The 23,721-nt window shown below is 44.1% G+C and overlaps 3 protein-coding genes across 7 annotated transcripts; 1 reads left to right on the forward strand and 2 right to left on the reverse strand.

Annotated features, from left to right (window-relative positions):
- Positions 1-1,734: 1,734 nt before the first annotated feature.
- On the reverse strand, positions 1,735-10,374 carry ERLEC1 (endoplasmic reticulum lectin 1). Its single transcript, XM_053973826.1, has 14 exons — positions 10,069-10,374; positions 9,503-9,607; positions 9,331-9,411; positions 8,828-8,905; positions 8,213-8,276; positions 7,092-7,132; positions 5,136-5,359; positions 3,929-4,058; positions 3,458-3,619; positions 3,101-3,160; positions 2,880-3,004; positions 2,366-2,443; positions 2,120-2,195; positions 1,735-1,985 (listed from the first exon to the last, which is right to left on the reverse strand). The coding sequence occupies exons 1-14, from the start codon at positions 10,372-10,374 to the stop codon at positions 1,914-1,916; spliced, it is 1,602 nt and encodes a 533-aa protein (XP_053829801.1). The 3' UTR covers positions 1,735-1,913.
- On the forward strand, positions 10,337-23,718 carry ASB3 (ankyrin repeat and SOCS box containing 3). Of its 5 annotated transcripts, none has more exons than XM_053973821.1 (10): positions 10,337-10,398; positions 16,841-17,051; positions 17,347-17,508; positions 18,279-18,391; positions 18,756-18,891; positions 19,090-19,267; positions 20,588-20,785; positions 21,508-21,759; positions 22,488-22,621; positions 23,195-23,718. In XM_053973821.1, the coding sequence occupies exons 2-10, from the start codon at positions 16,856-16,858 to the stop codon at positions 23,440-23,442; spliced, it is 1,617 nt and encodes a 538-aa protein (XP_053829796.1). In that variant the 5' UTR covers positions 10,337-10,398; positions 16,841-16,855; the 3' UTR covers positions 23,443-23,718. The 5 variants fall into 5 exon arrangements, with proteins under 5 accessions (XP_053829796.1, XP_053829800.1, XP_053829798.1 ...); XM_053973825.1 differs by lacking the exon at positions 10,337-10,398 and adding an exon at positions 13,227-13,310; XM_053973823.1 differs by lacking the exon at positions 10,337-10,398 and adding an exon at positions 13,227-13,310 and having other exon boundaries at positions 21,508-21,753.
- Positions 11,288-16,456, reverse strand: CHAC2 (ChaC glutathione specific gamma-glutamylcyclotransferase 2). Its single transcript, XM_053973827.1, has 3 exons — positions 16,053-16,456; positions 14,190-14,225; positions 11,288-13,373 (listed from the first exon to the last, which is right to left on the reverse strand). Exons 1-3 carry the CDS (start codon positions 16,185-16,187, stop codon positions 12,990-12,992), a joined length of 555 nt encoding a protein of 184 aa, XP_053829802.1. The 5' UTR covers positions 16,188-16,456; the 3' UTR covers positions 11,288-12,989.
- Positions 23,719-23,721: the final 3 nt, after the last annotated feature.

Consider the following 23,721-nt stretch of genomic DNA (forward strand, 5'->3'; position numbering starts at 1 on the left):
TCAGCACCAGCTTTGAGGAGGCCAGACCTCACAGGAGCTTTTCTTATTAAGGTGGGCTTGGATTTAGGTGCTGGATAACAATGTAAGGTACTTATGACCTGGAAATGCACTTGTCTGTGTGAAACAGCTCTACCTCCTGAAGGTGTAGGAGCAAATCTAAGTCAGCTGTTGGTCAGGAGAGGCTGGGAGAGGAGGGGGAACAAAGCATGTTTCTTTAGGAGGTGGATGTGGGTGCTGGGGCAGCCCAGATTCTGGGTAGGAATAGCTGTGAGCGTGGAGCTTCCTGTGCAAGGGGAAGTTGAGGCTGAGGAACATGGCTTTGCCAAGTTCCTGTTTGCTCATACCATGGCAAAAGCTGCTTTTGGGGGTCACCAGGTGCTGTGACTTCTGAGTCAGGGATGTTCTTCCCCCTCCTGCCAGGGATTTCCCCCCCATGCGGGGAATTCTGACATTCCACAAAGTAACTATTCTTGGCTTGCCCTCTGATCTAATCACCACAAGGAGGATGTGCAGGAAGAGTGACTGTGTTGTGTTCCCTTCCCTGGCACAGCCTGAGGGATGCTGAGGCTGCCCAGAGCTTGGTTGCTCCAGCCTTTCACAAGGGCAGCCTTGATCCAAAATAAAACCATCCTGAGGAATTGTGCAGCTCGGAGCCATAATGAGGGGATCCAGCCAGCCACTTGCGCAGGCAGCAGAAGGTGAAATGCTTTCATCTTTTCCTGCTCTGTGTTGGCTGCCGATGCCTCTGGCAGGCAGGAAGGCTGGGAATGGAGGAATCTGGGTACAAGACTGTTCCATGGGGAAATAATCTATGTAAAAGACTCTTCCCCCTTTCCAGCTCCCTCTGCCACCTTGCTGAGCCTCAGAAATCAGGCTATGAGCAAGAGCAATGAGAGTCAATTTAAATGCCAAATCATGCTGCTGCTGCAGTTTGGTTTTTCTGCTTGGTGAGACACTAAAACAGGCTCTGTTGCAACAGTTCAGCAGCTCAGGGGAGTATTTTGGGCATTATTTGCCTACTCATCTGCCACGTGGCTGGCAGGTTCCTGCCCCGTAGCCGTCAGAAATTCCTATGCCTGGCACAAGGGCTGCAGAAAGGAGGAAGTGTGGTGGGCACATGGAAGTGACCAACACACACCGACTGGACACTGTTGCTACAGCCCCAAACCTTCAAGGCTCTACTGGGTGTTGGCCATTACAAACTTTCTCAAAAATATAATGTAAATCTACTTCAGATCCTCCTGTCAGCAGTATTTCAACTTATCTGATCCCTCCCAATTTACTTATAGGAATGTTTAGTGCCAGCAGATTAAAACTTCCCGAATGTTCTTTGCGAGGTAGACACACTACAGGGAACTGGACCTGGTGGCAGGAAGGATGTTCAGCATAATAATTGTATGAAGATGAATCTATAGTGTTAAATATAAATAAATAAACTGAATGTCCGGGGAAGCAGCCCAGAAACAGCAGCTGAAGAGGGATGAGGTACAGTGACAAGAGAATACAATTCCCAGCAGTTAGAGTGAGGCAACATTGGTGTTGGGAGAAAGCAGGAAAACCATGAGTCGTGTTGTGGCTCCTGAGCAGGAAGTGTTGGTTTCACCTTCTTCTGTTGGCAGCTAAATTCCTCCCTTGAAGTTTCAGTTGTTTTTGTGCCTTTTCTGAGTTGAGTTTACACCTTAACAATGACATCAGTGAGGGGGGGAATGTGCCACACACAAGCCAGGCAGGATGTGCAAGACAAGGTTTTAATCATTAAAAGTTTATCAATAAGCTCTTATATACACATAGTTATACACAAAGTGGTTCACGAGTCCCTCAGCTTGGAGAGCTGTGCTGGTGAGGCCTTTGTCAGCTCACAGACACTGTTCCCAGGGGAATACCAGGATCTGGCCCTGAGGGCTTTGCTGTCCTCAGCTGGGCACCGAGAGGAGCCCATATTCATCTGCTGTGTCCAGGATTTTACAGATGACTGGAGACTCCACCTGGATCAGAGAGACCAAACCATGAACTCAGCCCTGCAGGAATCTTGGGAACAGTCACTGGGAGACAAGGGCCACGTTAAACATAGACCTGTGCTCTACTACCAGCCCTGACCTCTGGGTGTGTCTGTACATACCCCAAGGATGTATTGGCAAGAATGAGGCTCCAACATGTAAATGGTCACAGCATGAGGGGAGTCAGATTCTTTACATCTGAAAATAGAGGAGAAATTGGGGGCAATAAGCACACAGTAACACATATTCTACTGCTGCCTGCAGCATTTTATTAAGTTAACAGATACTGCCTTCTGAGCTTTGTGACAACAGCAGCAGCTGTTCCCAGGAAAGAGACACAAAACATCACTTTGTAAAAGTCCACTTACTTCAATTTCACAGTCACCTGCCTTGGCTTGTCTGTCAAGTCACAAACATCTCCATTTCCATAGAAATGAGACACCATCCTGCCACAAAAGATCAGAATGGAAGAGTTTGGAAGTATCAAACACAATTTTTAAGCAGCCGAAGTTCAGTGCTGCAATCCAGCACCTCATCATTGGTCAAGTATTTAATATACTAACAAATAGCAACAGGTATACTATGACACTATACTATATATTATTATACTATATATTATACTACTGTTCTATATAGCTACTATACTATTATATAGCAATAGGCTGTATTGCAGTCACTGCAGAGGGAAAGAGTTGTTCAGTGTTGAAAGATTTTTCTCTGTGCCACAACTGAAGTGATAAATTCCTTATTTGTGGTGTTGATTGGGGGGGTAAATCTGAACATGCTGCTCTTGGCAGTTTATTTTATCTGTTTATAGCCCAAATTTCACAGGGCTGGGCCCTGTGTCCCAGCTGTGACAGCAGGGCAGAGCCTGGTTGGTACCTGACTGTCTGGGTGCCATCTTCACGCAGGTAGAAGGTCCTGGCCGCGTTCTTCCTCGACCACTCGATATGCTCCTCCTTGCTCCACGTACCCACCACCACGGAGGTCTTGCCACTTTCCTTATCCTAAAAAGCAGGAAAAGCTGATCACTACACCCTGTCCAGAGGATTATATTTTATTAACAGGAACTTAAAGGAACTAACAGAACTCTTTGAACACACCTCGTGGTACTGGTGGATGTATTTGCCGTAGCAGAATTCGTATTTCCACCAGCCAACGCCCTGGGGAGAAGAACAACTTCAGTGTTAGAAAGAACCAAACAGAACCCCTAAAACAAATAGAATACCCCAAAACAAACACATCCTTTCCCCCCCCAGACCTTAAACCAGCTGTTTCAGCTGTAAAACTCTGTATCTGTTAGTTAATGAAAACCCTTCATGGCTAATTCTGTTACCTACTTTCATTTCACTGCTCAAATAAACTGAATTTCAACAGAAAAGTTAAAGATAAAAACTAAACAAGTACATAAATTAGGATGTACTCCACACAGCTTTATTCCACGTGGCTTTGCTGCTCACCCCATGGAAGCAGTACGACCCACTGAGGAATTCCTTGATGAGCTGCTCATCGGTCAGTTTGGAGATGTGGGTTGTCCCCACTGTTAACAGCTGGTGGCTCCCAACAGCCACAGGCTTGTGGATGGAAGAGAATTTCTCTTCCTTCGTTGAAGGCATTTCTTCCTGCAATTAAAGGATACAATTAAGTCCCCTACAAAATCTTACAAGTTACATGAAGTTACTGAACACTGAATCAGGTTGGCTGTTTTGGGCAATTTTAGCTCAAAGAAAATTCCAGTCAAAATCTTCACACATTTGTGAACTGTAGGCTACAAAGGCTACAAAAATTTGAATCAGTAGCCCACACTTGCTTTGTTTTTCTTCCAAATAGGGTGAGTTACAGATGGTTTCAACAAGCTTAAAGACCAGTGAAAGACTGACATCATCTTAAAAAATGTCTTAAAGATGGGAAGTAAATGAAACAAATCCTACCTCCTTAACCCTCCTAAAAGGCATCTTCAGCATTTCCTGCTGTTTCTCCAGCTGTTCCAGGTTGTGGGGTTTAAGTGGGGATCCTGGCAGGGACTGGCAGAAGATGTCATTCACAGGGGAAGCCTTGAACCTGCCCAGCAAGGTAAGAACATGTCACTGTTACACCTTCAAGTACAGTAATCAGTTCAGTGCTCTGAGCTTCTGGATCTGCTGCTGCTCGGGTGGTGCAGGTGCATCCCTGGATGAGATGCCAGGTGTACAGAGAAAGCCCCAGAGCTGAGGCACTGCTCAGGGCTGTTTTGGGAACACACAACAGGAAAAAAGGGCACTGAACATGGAATTTGGGTTGTGATCCCTGTGATATCACTGGGCAGCATTCCCAGGCTGCCACCTCCATCTTTCCTTTTTTACCAAGGTGATGTTACGTGGGGGGCGGGGGGGAAATTATGATCCTGTGTGTTTATTTTCAGTGTTTCCTCCTGGTGGCCAGGAACCCTTTGGAAGGAGGCAGCAGCTCCAGATTTTATCCTTATCAAGCAACAGAACAATTTCCCTGTGCACTTTCTATGCTTTTTTTCTACTGCTACAGAGGCTTAAAAGACTCACGCATTAAACAGATAACAGTGCCACAGATAACAGAGTATGACCAAACCCATCCAGATGAGAAAACTTACAGTGGATTCCAAACATTAAAAATGTTCTTAGCACTTAGTAACTCCAACTGCCAAGTGTTTACAAAATGCAGGATTTTGCCTTCTGACCTTGTGGCCGTTTCAGATCCCTGATTAAATCCTCACTTGTTCCAACATCTGTGTAAATCCGGGAATCCTGTCCATTATCCCCCCTTGTCTGTATAGCACATTTCCTTTGCAGCTCCCTTTACGCCCCTTGGAAGGTCAAAAGACTCAGGGGGTCCCTCAGATACCTGGTAGAGTTCAGGGAAGGGGAGGAAATAAGAAGCCTACACTTAATTTTTGGAAAATAACACTGAAATTGTGAATTCTCCATATGGAAATGGCTTCTGGAGAGCTCCTCATATTGGGAGGAGCTAAAGTCAAGGTTAAGGTTATGGATGGAGGAGATACTTTTTGGTATTATAGACTTTTAAAGTGTACACACATGGTATCTGCAGTCTTCAAATACCATGAAGATGATCCCTCAAGAAATCGCAAACTAAGAGGATTCAGAAGTGCTCTGGCCACTGTACCTGTATTTGGGATGGTTGCACAGCAGTGGGGTCAGGATCACCACCTCGTACTCACAAGTGGTGACTTCTGCTACGGAGAGGATCTCGTGCTTGGCCTCGGGGTGGCAGATGTACATCACTGTGCTGGACCTGGGCAGGTTCTGCCTCAGGCTGCAGGGAGTGCCATTGCCCAGCTCCACGGGGTAGTAGGGTGTCATCTGCCCTTCGATGTTTTTTGTGGGGATCTAGGTGAGGGAAAGGAACAGGTCATAACCACAGGAGAGTTCCCGAGACTCCTCTGAAACAAAAAATGTTATTCCTGTGTGCAGAGCCAGCATTACCAGGTTAAAATCAGACCCTGTGTGGCTACTCAGTGTTTCTGCAACATCCAGATGTTCACTGATGTTCCAGATGTGTCCTGGTGTTCACCCAGACTGGGTCTGCCAGGCTCGTCACCTGCAGCACAAGGCCCTGAAGAATCCAAAAAAACCCTTCAAAGTCACCCTGGCACCTGCACTACACCTCTCAGCATTCCCAGCCCAGGCTGCATCTTAACCAGAGAATCCCACATCACCCATGGCTGTGGCTAAAAAAGTTAATGGTATCTACAATGTAAATCCCATTTTGTCACACCTTCCAGTCTGCTCCCTTTGGGTTTGTTCCTTCGTGTTTCATCCAGCTCCCTCTTTATGATATTAATTCCCTAAAGTAGTAAAGTCTCTATCCTGGAAGCAGCTGGAGCTCCTGGCTTCCCAAAGTGCCCAAACCCACAAACTGACTCTTTTTTACCCATGTTGCTTGAGCTGCTGAAGGTTTTCAGTGCTGAACAGACATGGGTCTGTGCTAAAAGACAGAGGTGTTTTCTGGTGTCAGGACACTCCAGGGATCCAGGACCTTTCTGCCCCTCACCTGCTTTGGCTTTCAAGCCACGTCACTCTGTCCCAGGCCACTGACTCCTCCCAGAAACCGCTCCACCATGAGTGAAGACATTCACGAGATTAAAGAACCAACATGCCCTTTCCTGATAAGAGATTCCAGGAAATCCTGACATGGCAAGTGCATCATAAATAGTGCCCAAGAAAAAGGCAATAAAAAACTTAATTTCCTCTGAAGCTGAAGGAAAAAAAGCTGCACTGCAAAACACTTTGTTTTCTTGCCTTTCCAAGAGGGCACAGCTGCCACTGCCACCAGAACAGGCCATGTTCTGCCCCACATGACTTTCAAAATGCTCCTCAGGCTGGGTACTCCTGAGAACACTACACAACCACCACCCTGGGCTATTCCAAAGGCCACAGATACAAAAACTTCATTTCAGCATGAAAATTAAGGGGAACTGGCAGCAAGGTCAAACCTGTTCTCACTAATTCCAAACTCCAACATGCTTCAGGTACTGCCATTGTTCTGCTATAGAATCAGCAACTCAAGAGTTGAGTTTTGGGGCCTAAACAAGTGGGGAAGTCCTCTAAGGGGAAAGGGAAGCACAGAGTATTATGGGATGGGTCAGCAAGTCAGCTCCATCTCTTAGGGATTTTGTGCTGTAAGACTTTGATAAGAGTAAGTAAGTAATTTGAGTAGCAAGACTAAATAAATTTTCTGAGCTAGGACTGATAATTAAAAGCAAGAGAAGTGCATCTCAGAAACAGTTCCATTTCTTGATATTCATTTTGGGAGGGGACCAATTACATCATCTTATCATTAGATTGGATATTACGAAGAAATTCCTCCCTGTGAAGGTGGGGAGGCCCTGGTACAGGTTGCCCAGATAAGGTGTGGCTGCCCCATCCCTGGAAGTGTCCAAGGCCAGGCTGGATGAGGCTTGGAGCAACCTGGGATAATGGAAGGTGTCCTTGCCCATGGCAGGTGGCACTGGATATCTTTGAGGTCCCCTCCAACACAAACCATTCTGGGATTCTATGACCATATATAAATTGCCTCCACTGTTGATGGCAGAAGTTAAAATAGATGTTTTTCACTTGCCTCTTTTGCACCATCTTTGGAATTTTCCTTCTCTTCTTGATCTAGGGAATAATTAAGAACGAGGTAAGTTTGTGCACTTGAAAAAAAAAAAAAGGAATTTCACAGAGAAGCTTTTCTGGTTTGTGTATTTGCTGGTGATTTATACACTGCCAAGAGCCACTTGCAGGTGCAAAAGAGGAAAGAAAGGAAATAACCAGTGATCTGAGGCCCACAGCAAACAGAGCAAAATACATGTCAGTTCATCACAGAACCACCTGGAGTTGGTAGAATAGGCCAAATCCAGCCCTGACACCAAGGCAGGATTGGAGAACACGTCACTGCAGCTGTTTGGGAAGGGTGGGAATTGGACAGGAAACAGGCAGGTGCTTTGGAAGGAGCAGGAGCTGCCAGATAGGAAGCAGGGAAAGGACACAGGACACAATCTGCCACCTAAGCAGGAAGGGCAGAGGGACAACAGCCTGACAGCCTTGGTTATGGTGACCTGAGGTCCCATCACACTTTGACATTTCAGCCCCACAAAATGGGTGACTCGAATCAAACATTCTGTGCTCTGTGCAGCAGCAGAATGAGGCACCTCTGCACAGGCACTGCACCCATTCATCCAGAAAGGCCAAACAAGGCAAGTTCTGAAGCCCTGGTTCTTTCCAGGACTAAAATCCCTAACTCAGCACTGCAGCCAGAGATCCAGAAGTGTGATGAACAGCAGTAAATCCCCCCCAAAAAACTGCAGCATTCCAGTTAATCACTTCTAGGAAAACAATGGTGTCTGCCTTTCACACACTAGCCTAGAATGAAACAAACACTCCGGCCTAAGTGATGTTTTTCTATTCTGTTTCTGTTCTTTCCATCAACCCTGAATGAACACCTAGTCTGTGGATTTTGAAGACTTTTTTGAACTAATTTGCAGGCAAAAAATACTCAAAAAATCAGTTATGCTAAACTGCTCCTTTAGTTTGAGGCTCAGCAGCCTTATTTCCACCCAAGTCCCACTCTATAGACACATGAATATTTCTGAGGATCTGTGCCAGGTTCCCTAATAAAAGGCTCTCAAACTGGACAGACAGGAATAATTAAAACCCAAAAAAATCATTATCAGCAGAATGAAATAATCTAAAACACACCTGGTTCTGACAACGGGTTCTTCATTATCATATTCCCCAGGTAGTATTCTTGGATGTTTATTTTCTACAATCAAAACAAACATCAGTTACCGCTTTCCAAGTTTTTTCAGGGAATTCAATGTTGCAAATAGATAAAAAAAGTTATAAAAGAAAGGCCTTATGAAATCAGGACTTGCTCTGCTGAAGCGCCAAAGCTAGTCTGTCACTTCTAAGTGCAGATAGCTTGCAAGTTCCCATATGAAACAATTTTGGGAATGAGAGTTCATTAACACAACAATCTATTTCTAGCGTGAAGAACAAGTGGAATCTGTAATAACAAGAGATCTGTCTCATGAGAATCAGTAAAAAAGCATGTAAACTAACTAAAAATATAGAAGTTTAATAGACATGCAAAATACCATGTACCGAGCAATGAATTAAGTGTAAGTACATTGTCAACCAGTAAGATCTGACACAGTACTTTCTGATAATGCTATAAAATATGTCCTGTACAATAGAGATGCAGTTTTTCTGCATGAAGAAAACAGTCATCGCTAAATTATTACAATAATTCAAGCCTGCTGGAGGAGTTCAGCAGGAACGTGCCAGTGGGGAAAGGGCTTGTGAGCAGCCTACCTGCCCCGTTTCCTTCTCCTCATGGTACTGACGGATGTGTTTCCCATGGCAGACCTCGTAAGTCCAGTAAGATTCAATCTTAGAAATAAAATACATTTAAAAAATTATCTTCAGATGTATTTACACACTACAAAACCACCCAAATATTGGCTTTTGCAGCAAAATGCTGGAGCATCCTCAAAAACATGAGCACAGTGAGTGGTCTCAGTGTTGCCCAAACAAACACACCAGAGAAGACTTTCTTGACTTTCGCACAAATAAAACAAAGGAAGAAAGCAAATTTAAAAAAAAATCTAGATTTTTAACTGCTACCATAGCAACCCATTTATCTGAATTCTGACAACTTTAATCACACAGAATTTTGTCAGCAATATTAAGGCATAAAGTTGTAAAGACCTTGTTTCAGACTGTATTAGTATCTCCTTTACTACCCTAAAACCTTGACATGGACTGGCCTGTAACCTTTAAATTGGCATTTAATGAACAAGACAGAAGTAACATACTCTATAGGAACAGCTGCTTTGCTTAAAGAGAGGCTCCAGCAGTTCCCCTGGAGTAGGACCTTTATAGTCCTTTTCTTCTTCCTGCAACAAAAGGATATTTCATTACATTAAAACTGCTAATGTAAAGACTCAGCTACAGTTTATATTTACAGAATAACTCGCCTGAACTCACCTCATTGCCACTGGCTATCAGTGGCAGGAGACACTTGTACTTCTCTTTATCCACAGTGGTCATGATGATATAATTGTCCTCCTTGTACAAGACACCAGTGGTCGGCTGAGAAAACAACCATGGATCAGCCAGGCAGGGGCTTTTTAATGCTACTCATTAGAAATACCCCTGAATTCCTGAGTGGTGCTCCAGAGTATTTCCTGGGATTTAACTGTACCACAAGATTGGGGGTTGGTGGCTTAGCTGGTTGGGAATTGCTTGCTGCTGCCTTCGCTTTGGACCTCCTACTTCCAGCCATATCCCCGATCCCCTCCATGCTCCCCTCACTCCTGCTCACCCATTTCACACCTTCATTACAGTCCCCAGCCCCAGCCACCCCCTTTCACCCCCAGCTCTCTCCATGCCGCTTTCGGCACAGATTCCTCCGGAATTCTCTTCCAGCTGTCGGGCTCCCTCCGGCGGTGGACCAGCCCCACCCAAGCCCTCCTGTGCGGCGAGGCGGCTCAGAGCCCCTCTCCGGGCGGAGCGGCCGTGCGGGCCCTCTAGGCTGACCAGGCAGTACCGACCAGACTTAGCTCGGTGCCGGCCCAGTTCACCCTGAAAGGGATGTCGTCGCTGAGCTGCGGGAGCGCTCGGCTGCTCTCGGCCACCGCGGCCACGGTCGCCAGGAGCCCGCAGAGCAGCGCCGGGGCCGGGCAGGGCGGCCGCAGCCCGCAGCCCCTCCGGGGGGCCGTGGCTGGGCTCGGCGGCCGCAGCCCGCAGCCCCTCATGCCGGCCGGCGGCTCCGCCGAGGCCGCGCTGCGCCGCCGCCACGTCGGCTTCCGGCAGCCGCGATCAACAACCGGGGCAGCGCCCGCCGCGGGCAGCGGCATCCGGGGCAGCGCTTGCCGCCGCAGGTGAGGGGCCGGGCGGGCACGGAGTGAACTAAGGACCAGGGTGGGGGAGGGAGGGAGTGATGGAAGTAAATGAGTGAGTGAGTGAGTGAGTGAGTGAGTAAGTAAGTAAGTGTGGGGGAGTGAGGAATTTGAATGAGGAGTGTAAGTGAGGAAATGAGTGTGAGGGAGAAGTGGGAGTGAGGAGTGTGAATGAGGGAATGAGTGCGGGAGGGGGTGCAGTGGGGAGTGAGGGAGGCGTAAAATAGGGGCGAGTAAGAGGAGGGGGGAACGGGATGCGAGTAATTAACTTTGGTCATCAGTGTGAGCACTAAGGGTTAAACATAACCAACAGGTATGAGGTTATGAGCGTAAAAGAGCACTTCAGGGGCTCCTCTCTATACACCTGTGTGTGTTTATCTATACACATGAGAATCCAAGGGGGCCAGCAGTCTTCACATCAGAGCAGGTTAGGTCAGTCCCATCTGATCCACGGGAAACATGGAGCAGATAATTTAAGGAAAGGCAGGAAATTAATTTGCCATGCTACAAGCCTTGGAGTTATTCTGGTTGGAAAATACCTTGGAGATGATGGACTCCAACCCTTAAGTCTGGATTTTCCTCTCCCTCCTCTCTGCGTTATCTTCTGCTAATAGTCATGGATGTACCTGTGTTTCCCTAAACACTGTTTGAGAACAGGTTTAGCAGTGGCTTTGTGTGTGTAGTTGTGTAGTGAAGCCTGCAGATCTAAAATCTGTATTTGCATCAACAGAGATTGAGTTAACCAGTCAGAAAAAAAATGAAGCCTAAGTGGCCTAAAATTTTTGAGATAACAGATCTGGGAAGCTTTTGTTTGGGACCAAAGTTGGGGGCAGAGCAGTGGCTTTAATCCCACACAGCAATAACAAATGTATTTATTTATATTTTTCATGCTTTAATTAATTCCTAATGTCTCACAGTTTATAGTACCCCCGTATGTTGTTTGTCATTCTCAGCAGCAATTTTACAGCATGGCGCAATGAACACATACCTTGATGTCCCACCCTCAAACAGACACACTTTAAACAACATTTCTGGAAATTTCCAACCCCATTAGTCATTGTAATGCATTTTGATTGCACTGAAGTTGTACACAGGAACGTGTATTATTGCAATGGTTTATGCATTTGGGAAGCAAATGCAAGAATGCAAGAAAGCCTTGGAGACGGAGACAGAGAGTGTGGAGCTACACAGAATCCCAGTACTTAAATAATTAGCATTTTAAAGGGAGCATCAGCCCTGATGGTTCTGGATCCTTACTCAGCACAAGCATCCCCTGCCCTGTTTTAAGGAACAAGGATAAGTCTTTGAGGAAAGAATTTTTAAATCTAAAAAGATTTTTCAAGAAAGAGAGTGCCATTGCACACTTTTACCTTTACAAATATAAACCAGGAAGATGTAAAGAACAGAAAGGGTCAACCTTTTTAGGGAAAAAACACACTTTTTTTGCAATTACTGATGCATAATCCAGGCTTCCAGGCTGCAACACATTCCCTGGATGGGAAAACAGGATGTTGCATGGTGTTTGAAACAGGACCTTTTATATTAAAATATAAAAATATACTTGGTTAAAAGTTAATAAACATAAAAGAGTTTTGAGGAGCAAGACAAGTCCATGTTGGGATGGTTTGCATCAGGAAGCCTACTGGCCTAAACTGGGGGCCTCCCAACCCTTCAGGATGTCCATACACACCCCTAAGGTTACTGGAGAGAGGGTTCCTTCCTTAATAACCTTCTGTTGGTGAATCCTTGAAACTAAAATCTATCCTTGCAGCTGGGATTTTCAAAGAGATGGGGTCCACAACAGCACCTGAAGTAACAAACAAAGATGAGTTTCTCTTCTTGCTGTGTTGCGACTTCAAGTCATGCTCTTAAATACTTTGGGGTTAGTCTTTATATTAGGATTAAAATTAAAATGAGGCACTGATAGGTTATGGCTTGTTTGAATCAGAGTGCCCAGAGCTTTGGTTTTCAGGGCTTGACATCAGCAGCCAAGAGAAGGAATGACTTCCTTTACAATAAAATGATTTATCCTCTGCATTTAAGGATAAATTAACATATAAAGGGTGAGATGACTAATTCAGTGGTGTCACTTTATTTCAGAGGAGTTGAATGTTGATACAAATGTTCTACTACACAATTTAGGCCAACCACTTAAAACTCCTGCACTGCGGTCCGGGATCAGAACAAACTATTACTTAAATCTAGGGAACTTGTCTCTGCATGCTGATTTTGACCTCAAAAATATTCTAAAGATTTATTTTAAACCTGAAATAATAATAAAACATAAAGAGAAGTTTAGGTGGTTGTCTTGAGGTGTAGTCTTTGGATGAAAAGCTGAGATACCAAATTCAAACGTAGAACACTTTTGTTGCTCGCCTTTCTCTGGACTCCTGAAAGAATGATTTTGGCAATTTTGTTTTAAGTAACCAACTCCTATTCTGAATGCAGCATTAATTCAGATATGCATTATTAATTAGGATAGCACAATACAGAGGAGCATTCCTCCCTGCCACACACCCATGGCTGACAAAACCCCTCCTCTGAAGACAGAACCAGGCTGTTAAGAGGTTACTTTATAGACAGTTGAGATTTTGGTGCTTGTTCAAGAGCTCCTTGACCAGTGTCTCTAAGGAGAAGAGGTGCTCATCCACATCCTCTGGCATGAGGTTCCTGATGGAGCTGGCCAGCTCAAACAGGTATTCCGTATTCCTGCCACTAGGCCCAGCGGCGCCCAGGATCTGGCGCGCGATGTCCTCGAGTGGTGCGGGGCCCAGGTAGTTGGGGTTGTCGCAGGTGCCGATGTACAGCAGCACATCGAAGGGCTGCACCGACGTGTCCTTCGGGTAGAAGATGACCGTGGTGGTTCTGTAGCCGCCCTTCTCCCGGAAATCCAGGTAGGCCTTCACTTCTCCTTCCTTCCCAGCTGGTAATCTGTAGGCAACGCCCCACACGCACCCCTGGCCAAGGAGAGTTGGTCAAAAAGATGCTCAGAAATCATTGCATTTAGGCAAAACTTTCAGTGAACTGATTTTCTGCCGTTCTGCTGCTTTTTGCACTCTTCGTAAGAGTCCCAAAGTAAAAGGGCTGCTTTATTCAGGCAATTATCAGTGAAAACACTGATCACACAGATTGATCGTCCTCTTTCTGCTAATGCTGACGTTTTCCTAACAGAGCAATTTCTTGTTTTGTTAATATTTGGAGTAGTGAATAGCCTTGGTACAGGCCACTAAGGAGCTGGCAAAAAGGACACAGTGTTTCTCCCTGTCCTCATAAAATTTATGTCTGAAAATGACAAATTTAAATGATGCTGAATTTGAAGGAATTTTGATCAGGTCCCTTCTGTTTAGCAACAGTTTGGCAAGGACCTGAGGGTCACCTACACCTGTTACACACCTGAACGGGTGTGGTGTACTGAGATCCTTTCACAATCTGGTCAAACCTTGTGAAGCTGAAATTAAAGCAATTACATTTATCATTCAATGTTGATATCAAATCATGTATGTTTGATATATCTTTCTATCAAATTCTACATCTCACAACTGGATAGCCAAAGTGACTATTCCAGAATATACTTTAAAATATCCCTGTGGCAATAACAGACCCAAACTACTTCCAGTTTATATTGATTATCTGAAACAATCAAGAGCCATTGGTGTAACTCTGGGAAGCACTGAGAGAACTTTTCCCTAAAGATAAGACAGTTATCTGCTCGTAAAAAAGCAAAAATTAATGAGTGGAAATGCAACAGGACATTCTGTACAACAGTACTGTACCTCAGCATCTTCAACCAGGGTCACAACTCTTCCAGGCTAAAATTTAAAAGACAAAATCATCATTCAGTCAGAGGGTCTTGCCCTAAATCATGAGCAAAACCAAACCAAACCGAGAGAAAAACAAGGAACAGGAATGAAACCGTCAGAGAACTAATCCAGCACAATTCCAGTAATGTCCAGATCCAGTGTAAGTATTTTTGGAGAGTAGCTTTTGATGTGTATTAGATAAAATAAACATTTAAATTCTGGGTGGACAGTGCCTGTGACACAAAAATTAAAGGCAGTCAGAAATTGGGGGGGTTTGAATGTCCTTGCTTTACTTGTGCTGTCCAGACTCAATTCTACTGCAATGTAAACAGTGACAATTAACAATACAATAACAGTGATAATTAAGAGTTTCATTAATGTAAAACTATTCTCAAGGAGCCCTTGGAGCCTCACTGGATGGAGAGAGGATACCTTATACCTTCCAAATGGCTTGTTTTTCCCAGTAAGTTAATTATTGTAGGAAAAAGTAAGAAGCCAGTTTGTAAATACTGGAAATAAAACAGTTGAAGTTTGTTGTATAAAACTTTAAAACATAAAACTCTATGTTGAACTACATCTGCAGTTTAAAATTGCTGCTTTTGGCATTAAATTAGTTCTCTCCCAGCATGAGCAATTTATTCCTGATCTGACTGATAAAATAAGGCAGTAAAGCTACATGAATACTAAATGAGTCTGTTCCCATGATACATCAAAGATAACTTTGGTGTTCCTTTTGGAATGGTTTTTCCATAATCATTGATAGTTCTCTGACTTGTGCACTTGCAACGGGTCACAAAGATTTTTGTGAATGATGGGTTAAAGAGACATTCTGTGGTGGATGGAAATCAACGTTCTTGCTAGGAATGTCTGTAACTGTAGCCTAAATTCGTTAAATTTAATTTAAATCCAATTTAATATGAAGGGCAGTACTGAGGAGAAGTTTATGTTCAGGTGGGTTGTGTGATGGAAGAAGGATCTGTTTTCCTAAGGAAGGGCAAGATACTTAGTTAATTGCTTGCAGAGTCCTTGTCTTGCCTGGAACTATCCAAAACAAACATTAAGAAGCAAATTACTAAATACTTACTGATCAGAGGAATTAATTACTGTTTGTACTACTGGGAATAATCCTCTGAAAATATTTTTAAAATATAGCTAACAAGTAATTTGCTGTATATTTGTAAGAACTTGTTCTTTCCTCATTGCTGTTCTTTTATGTGTGTCAGTGGTGGCTCAAGATGTGTTCTTTGAGCTCTGTGCAAGTTTTTTTATGGTGTTTGAGGTTCTAGCAAATGTTATTTACATCTGGATGGAACCTTCCACGAAGCAAGATGTGTTCTTTAAAATAATTCTGATGTTTTTTCTCTCTCAAAGCCGCTTCAGGTTTACAGTGGAGTTACCTGGGTGCAGGTTATATACCTTATCCTCACCCCCGTGGCTTAAAAACACATGACACTGGGAAGGCTCACTTGAAATTTTAGTTTCTTTTTCTCGCTGTTTTTATTTTCTCCTTTTCCAAACCGTGAAGAATTTTAGAACTTCAAGTATTTCCTAATCCATGTATTTTCACCTGAGAGTAAAATAAATTAAAACACAGCCCGGGTTTACTTGGATTAGTAATTCTGGCTTTTCCTATTCCCTGTGCACAGCCTGACACCCGCCCCTCACCGAGAGTATTTAACGCCCTAAATGCCAAATGTGGGCATTTCTGAGCCCTCTTTAAAGCGCGTTGTGTTGTTCATGGGTTTCTTTGCAGCCCTTGCGGGCAGCTCCGGCCGCGGGGCAGGGCCTGAGCCCGGGCCCGACGCGGCGGCCGCGCTCCCCCCGGCCCCGGCTCACCTTGCCCGGCACCCCGCGGTGGTCGGTGCTGCCCTGCCAGAAGCGCCGGCTGTAGCCGCGGACGCGCCCCACCAGCTTCTCCTGGTAGGGGAAATCCACCTTCCAGATGAGGGAGCCGTAGCCGAACACCCACATGGCGGCCCGGCCCGGCGGGGCCTGCGCAGAGCCGCGGGGCGGCTCTGGGCGAAGGCGGCGGCTGCGGCCCCGAGCGCCGGCGGGGCGGCCCCGTTCCGGCCGGGAGCCTCGCAGGGACCGGCGCTGTGACGGCTCACAGGGAGCCGTTCATCGGCCCGGACAGCATCCTTCAACCCCACAAACGACTGTCTCCCCCAAAACCCACCAGCGACCACATCCCAAACCCACAACCTCCCCCAAGCACCTGCCTCGCCCCCCAGTCGTACGAACAACCACATCCCCTCAATCACCTTGCACAATCACCTCGCACCAAAACCCCCAACCACCTCTGCCCTCAAACCCCACAAAGAACCACCCCTTAACCCCATAAACAACCATCTCTCCTCCAACTCAACCTCCCCTTAAATCCCCAAACACCTTCCAAACACAACCACCTTACCTCAAACCTGACAACCATCTCCCCTCAAAACTCATAAACGACCTTCCACAACCCACCAAAACAAGTACCTCCCCCTAAGCCCCCCAAGCCACCGTCTCCCTACAAACCAAACCAAATCCTCTGCAAAACAAACAAAACCCCTCTCATACCTATATTGTACTAACACATATTTCTCTTTTTTTTTTCCTCTTCTACTCCTTTCTTCCTCCTGCAGAGTTCCACGCCAGGGATGGATTTCACAGAAGCCTATTCTGACCGGTGCTCAGCTGTGGGCCTTGCGGCCAGAGAAGGAAATGTTGAGATACTGAGGGAATTGATTAATCGGGGATACAGCATCGATGTCCCGGATAACAGGAGGTGGTTGCCCATCCACGAGGCAGCAGCGCACAATTCCAGTGAGTGCCTGAAACTGCTCATTGATACAGGTAAGGAAAACCTAATGGGAAATAGTGTGGTTTTCTGCTAAATTACTCTGTCACAGAAAATACAAGTTACATAGATTTATCCTATTCTTGTTTAGGGATTTTCTGTGTGGTTTCCCAACTGCGGTAAGTAGAAGTTGACACATTGCAATTCATGGGTGATACTTGGGGTGATAAAGCATATCCGTGGGTGTACCATAGGCCACATATCTCAACTCTGTTACTTTCTTCAAATGATTATATTTTTCAATTCACTGCCAAATATCCCTTTTTTGCCCCTCATTATGCTCCTCTGCAGCTCCAGCTGAAGACTACATCCACTCAAGGACGTTTGAAGGGATGTGTGCTCTGCACCTCTCGGCCCGTCATGGCTCTGTGGAATGTCTCCGGATTCTTCTGGAAGCTGGGGCTGACCTCGACAATGTCACCACCGAATCTGCCACCACTCCGCTCTTCCTAGGTGACACGAGCTTTCCTCAAATCCCTGAGTTTGACCTCACCAGTTGAAACTCAAGTTTCTCCGAATTTAAACTCACCAGAGTTTCTTACTTGCCTGCCATGTTGCATCTTTTTGTAGCCCTAAATACCAGGCTTTAGACTGAGAGATGGAGTGAGTCTGGAAATAATCTTTTGTTTATGGGTAAATCTACTTCAGACAGTGTTTTAAAACAAAATTATAAAAGCAAACTGGTTTTCTGCATCAAACACAGAAAAACTTTAGGAGGTTCAGGATTACATCTGTGTGAGGCTGTTTCAAAGCCTTTTTGATTTTTATTATTCCTCTCTAACTCATGTAAAAAGACTTTTTTTTGACATTCCTAGTTTGACAGTTAAGGTCCATTGTTTTAGCATTTTTTCTATGACTTATGTTTGACTTAATTGAATGCTTAAAACTTTTGTTACGGTGAATCCTGAGGATCTAAATATGATTAAATATGTTTATTGGTTTACTTGCCTCTCTACCCAGACATCATGCATGCCATGTTACCTTTGGTACCAAGTCTTTTCCAAGTTTGGGGGAATTTTGGCATCATTTCCATTCTCCAACACTGTTTTGGGGATCTAAATATAAAAGGCAAGCAAATATATAATGGGCAAATTTAAAGGAATTGTGATTATTTTTTCAGGAAGTTGGCAGTGAGACCTTTTGAGCTCTTGAATCCAAAGACTTAAATTATTTCTTTTTGAAATTCTTCAATATGATTTTTTTTTATTACTGTTCTATGGAAGCTGTCGAAAATAAACATGCAGAGGTTGTCAAGTTCCTGCTCCAACACGGAGCAAATATTGAAGGTTCTCATTCTTGGTCTGGATGGAATTCTTTGCACCAAGCTTCCTTTCAGGTAACCTGTGAGCACATCATGTAATTTTGGTGTAACTATTGTATTCTGGGGATAATTATTTATTTAATAATGATTGCATTTTTTTCAGGTAATTTTTCCTAACCTACTCTAGCAGTCATAAGCTCGTACTTAAAAATATGTTGGCGTAATGGTTCTAGCACATACAAATGACTTTATCACGTAAATGAGCAAAAGTGATCCATTTGAACTTGCCTGATTTCTTTTACCATTAATTTTTAAGTGCATCTTCAGAATCTTGAATATATTGTGGGTTTTATTGTTTCTATCTGGAGCACGTGGGGAAAAACGGGTTGCGTAATTTCCTTGTTTTCCTGCTGGTTGAGAATAAAAACATTTATTTCAGGGTTCCATTGAGATAATGCAAATGCTCCTGGAGAAAGGGGCCAGCAAGGACTGTCGTGATGACTTTGGAATTACCCCTCTGTTTGTGGCTGCTCAATATGGCCAGCTGGAGAGTCTGCGGCTGCTTCTGTCCCACGGTAACCACGATCCTTCATTTCCCTGGCCACGCTTCCAGCAACTCCCACTAAATGCAATTGTAGCTCTGCTCTTGCACTTCATCATTTCAAATGTTAGAGGCTTTATTTCCTTATTGCTGAGGAAAACTTGCTGAATTTGAAGCCACCCTGTGAAAGATAATGACTGATGGATGTGACTTTGGTTTTGTTTTGTGTCAGGTGCAGATGTCAACTGCCAAGCCAAGGACAGGGCCACTCCCCTGCTGATTGCTGCACAGGAGGGACACCTGGATTGTGTGAAGCTGCTGCTGACTGCAGGGGCAGACCCAAACCTCTACTGCAACGAGGATAACTGGCAGTTACCCATTCATGCAGCAGCTGAGATGGGCCATGCAAAGTAGGTGGTTGCAGAGGCATTCAGACAGAAGATCCTGGTCACACAAATCTAATCCCCAAAGGAGGAAGTTCAACCCTAAAAAGGGAGGAAAACTGAGTTTTCAAACTGATCTGTAGTTTAGAAGTTCTGATTATTTTTGTGTTTTAAATGTCTCTTTGTAGTTTCTTCCACACTGACAAGGAGTAGGTTTAGATGAAATATTAAGGAAAAATGCTTCCCTGTGAGGGTGGTAAGGCCCTGGCATAGGTTGCCCAAAGAAGCTGTGGCTGTGCCATCCCTGAAAATGTTCCAGGCCAGGTTGCATGGGGCTTGGAGCAACCCGGGATAATGGAAGTGTCCCTGCCCATTGCAAGGGGTAGAACTGCATCACCTTGAAGATCCTTTCCAACCCAAATCATTCTATGATTATATGATTTTTAATTCAGTGTCTAACCTGGGTTTGATCAATAGCCTAAGGAATTTAGAGGGTTTTCCATGGTGCTGAACCAGATATCAATTCACTCCATGGCCATTTTACTTTTCCATTTAAAAACGCAAATAACCGTGTGTTATACATTATACATGACTTGAACAGCTGCTAATTAGAATTCTGTATTACGTAGTAGAAGTAATTATATGCAAATATTGAATTGGCTGGACCAGCCAGAAAAATCAAAGCCACAAAAACAGTTTCTTTAATCTTTCCAGAGATGCATTTGTAGCTTTGCCCAATTTCAGATATACAAGTCAGTTCCACAGCAGCGAGCCAAGAGTGGAAGGAAGTTTTGGGAGTAGACCATTGGGGAGAAGGATCTCTCAGGAACTCCATGGTTCCATTTAAGTGCGGACAGCACTTAAATATATAAATGATGATACATCACTGGCAACTCTTATGCAGCACCAGTAAGTTCCAGCAGCAAAGGAACTGGTATTTGTCACTAATGTGATGTGGCCTGGAGTGTGAGCTGTAAACAGAATGATTTTTCTGTTTCACAGAACTAAGAATTCATTTAATTTGCAACTCACATTTACAGTTTGCTTCCAAACTTCCTTGGAGTTGGGATTTAATGTGCAGTGGTGTTCTGTTGCTGTAAAAAAAGTTTCTGGGTAATAGGAAGTAGCTGTCCCTGGTTTGGTTTAAAATACTTCTTTCTAGCCCAAATCCATCCCAAAGCACAACATTTGCCAAGGGTCTGTGTATGGAATTATAAAGCTGCAAATTCAGGAGTGAAAAAACACTATTTTCTTCCAAAGCTGCAATGACCCTGTGAAAAAATGGCTGTGTGTTTAAGACTAATCATTGCAATAAGATCAGAAAACAGTGGTTTTAAACATCTGCAGGATACTGGAGCTGCTGATTCCAGTCACTGACCGGATTTGTGACAAGGGCAAGGGCAAAGTGAGCCCCGTGTATTCCGCGCTGTATGGCGGGGACGGGGAGTGCCTGGAAATGCTGCTCAAACAGGGCTTCAGCCCAGATGCTCAGGAGTGCCTGGACTTTGGCTGCAGGTCCCCCATGTGCATGATCTTCCAAAAGCAGTAAGCAAACCTCTTCTATTTTGAAATTATTCATAATCATATTTGCTTTAATTAACTTACCTTAAAGGTTTCCCACTTTCTTCCCTCAACTGCTGTCTATCATCTAATATATTTCCAGAATTCCAGTGTGTTCCCCCTTTGCAGACACTCCTCATTATTCCCATTTCCTTGGGAATATTAATGTGAAGTCCTGGACTGTGACTCATGTGCTGCACTAAGGAAAACATCTTCAAAAACGGCTTTTGAATCCTCTCAGATTTTAACAGATTATTTCTTTGTACATGGATTGAAATTTATTTATGGCATATTTATTATTTATTTATGGCTGCCATTTAAATTAATGAGGTTTGTTAGTAGTGAATTTAGTTTGTGGCCTGCTCCTAGGAAGCTGCCTTTAAAAATCCTTGGACACCATTTTTCCCTTTCTGTCCTGATGTTGCTTTATAATAAATAATTTAGGAAGGGATGCAGAGCAGGTGATTGCTCTGTGAATGAGGCAGGTAACACATGTCGCCACTTCTGTGGAGTAATGTTCCCTCTAATCACTGAAAGGCAGCACCAGTCATAGTCTCAGTCCTTACCCTATTACCTTTGATAAAAGGATTTTAATTAAAACATTTTGAAATGTTTTATTGCCGACAGATGTAAAAAGTGGTAGGTGCTTTCTGAGGGAAAGCTCATGTTCCTTCAGGGACAAGCCCTGTTCCTTCTCCCACTCACAGGTATTATCAGTTCATTGATGTCCTTCTGAAATATGGCATCACCTTGCGTGGGATCAACTTGGCACACTGCCTGTGCCATAAGAAGTTTGCTCTGTTCCGGCGCTTCCTGGGGTTCGGCTGTTCCCTGCCCTCGGAGGAGGAATTAACGGACTTCATCCTCTATAGCAGCACAGTGCAGAAGGAATACAAGGAATGGCTGCCCTGCCTGCTCCTGGCTGGCTTCAACCCTGTGAATTTCATGCGCAGGTTCTGGTAAAGCAGAGAGCCTTGTCTTTATTTACTTAAACATCTCATGCTAATGTGCAAAGCTGCTACAGGATGGCCCTTGGTAATCACTTGCCACCATCAGGAACGGGAGGGGTTGTGGAAAGTCTGAAATAAATCATTCACACGTCATGTCTGGAGGCAGTGAAACAGTTTTATTTAGGAAGAAAGCCAGACTGGAAATTGCCTTCCTCTAGGGTAGCAATAAAGCATCACTTCCCAAATTTATATCAAACATCTCTACTTAACCCCCAAATTTAGCTGCAAATTGTGTGTGCAATACTTTAATACAGCCATGGTAAGAAGAAATTTCAATGGGAGAAATAGGTCAGGAGGGTTGGGAAACAAATGGGAAGTAAAGCTGGGCCAAGGGTGGGAGGAGAGGAAACGGATGCAGTTTGAGACTGTTTTGTTTAACACAATGTGGCAAAAATTCCAGTCAGATTTTTTTATTATTATTATTATTATTGAAGTTTTTCCACATATAAACAACAGCTTAGTGATGTTTTATATTTATTTGGGCACTACAGGATTAAACTTAGAGTTATGAAATATTTGTATTTCCTGCAGGCTGTAGTAAACACACTGCAAGTTTCAACTCAGTGACTTAATGAATCTCACTGTTCTTCTGTATCACATGTGACGCTTTCTGGTCTTTTATTCTGTAATCTACAAATACTTTTAAAAGGTATTTTAGAGGAGTTTTTGTTACGCAGGATTTTCTCCATGAGTGAGGATGTCCTTAATTTCGTCCTGGAGTTCATGAATTGGAGCAGACTTCCTCCAATTGTGGAGCAGCACCTTTCCCAATACAAAGAGAAGTTCACTTGGACTTCCAAGAGCCATTTTGGTAAGGAATACAGGCAGGAAAATAATGTCTCTGTGTGTCCAGCTTCCAGGCTGCAGGTGGGGAGATTTAGGAGAAGATGACAGTATGACTTAGTTAGGTTTTATTTTTCTAATTTGATTTGTATTTCCAGTGAAGCATCTGTCCTGTTTTGTAAGCATTGGACAATAATTAAATACAAACCATAAAAATCAAACATAATCAAAATGTGACCAGCCAAAAAGATTCAATTGGTTGTGCAGGAATTTTTCATAGTTCAGCCTTCAGAAAAGCAGGTCATGTGTTACGTGACTGAAAAACTGCACTTAGGTGTCTTTGTTAATGATTCTTTTCAAAGAAAATTCTTCTTTAAAAGGGTCTGTAATAATTTTTAAGTTGTCCAAGTGATAATGTCATTTAATAAAAATTACTTCCTTTAGAATGTTTGAAGCTAATGAGGATGTTTCTGGAGTTTAAAAGAATGGGAGTTATTTGGGGAAATTGAGATTAAGTTCTCTCTTTATTTCCTTTTTTATTAGTAAATATATTGGTGTAGTAAGAGCTGCTCTGTGTTTGACTTAGGATTTCATTTTCCAGCCTTCCTTCCTTCCCTGTCCCATCTGTGCCGCCTGGAGATCCGGTTCCTGCTGGGGAGTGAGCGCCTGCGCTCAGAGCACGTGATCCGGGAATTGCCGCTGCCAGCCTGCCTCCAGGACTACCTGCTCTACCTGGATGTGCTGCGAGCCAACAGTATCCCAGACCTGCAGGATTGTCTGGAGCAGGGAGAGGAGGGAGCTCCTTCCAGTCACTCCGAGGCTGAGGATACGGAAGAGGGACAGCAGTAACACCAGTGCTCCGTGATGGTGGTGCCAGTGCCTGGACTCCACAGCTGAAGGTTTTGTAATGGGAATCAGGAGACACGGGAGGATGTGTAAATGTCTGTTCTCCTCCTGTGTAATCATTGTTTTCATGCTGTATTTTTGTACTACATCTAGAAATTTCCTATGGTGGGTTGTATGATTTGTTTGTTTAAAATCTCTTGTAGCTTTCTAAGTGAACATTTTCTGTTTCTTTTCTAACTCTTGGGAAGTAAAATGAGCTTTTTCAGTGAACACAGCTTACAG

This window comes from Vidua macroura, chromosome 3, assembly GCF_024509145.1.
Source record: "Vidua macroura isolate BioBank_ID:100142 chromosome 3, ASM2450914v1, whole genome shotgun sequence".
Lineage (NCBI taxonomy): Eukaryota > Metazoa > Chordata > Aves > Passeriformes > Viduidae > Vidua > Vidua macroura.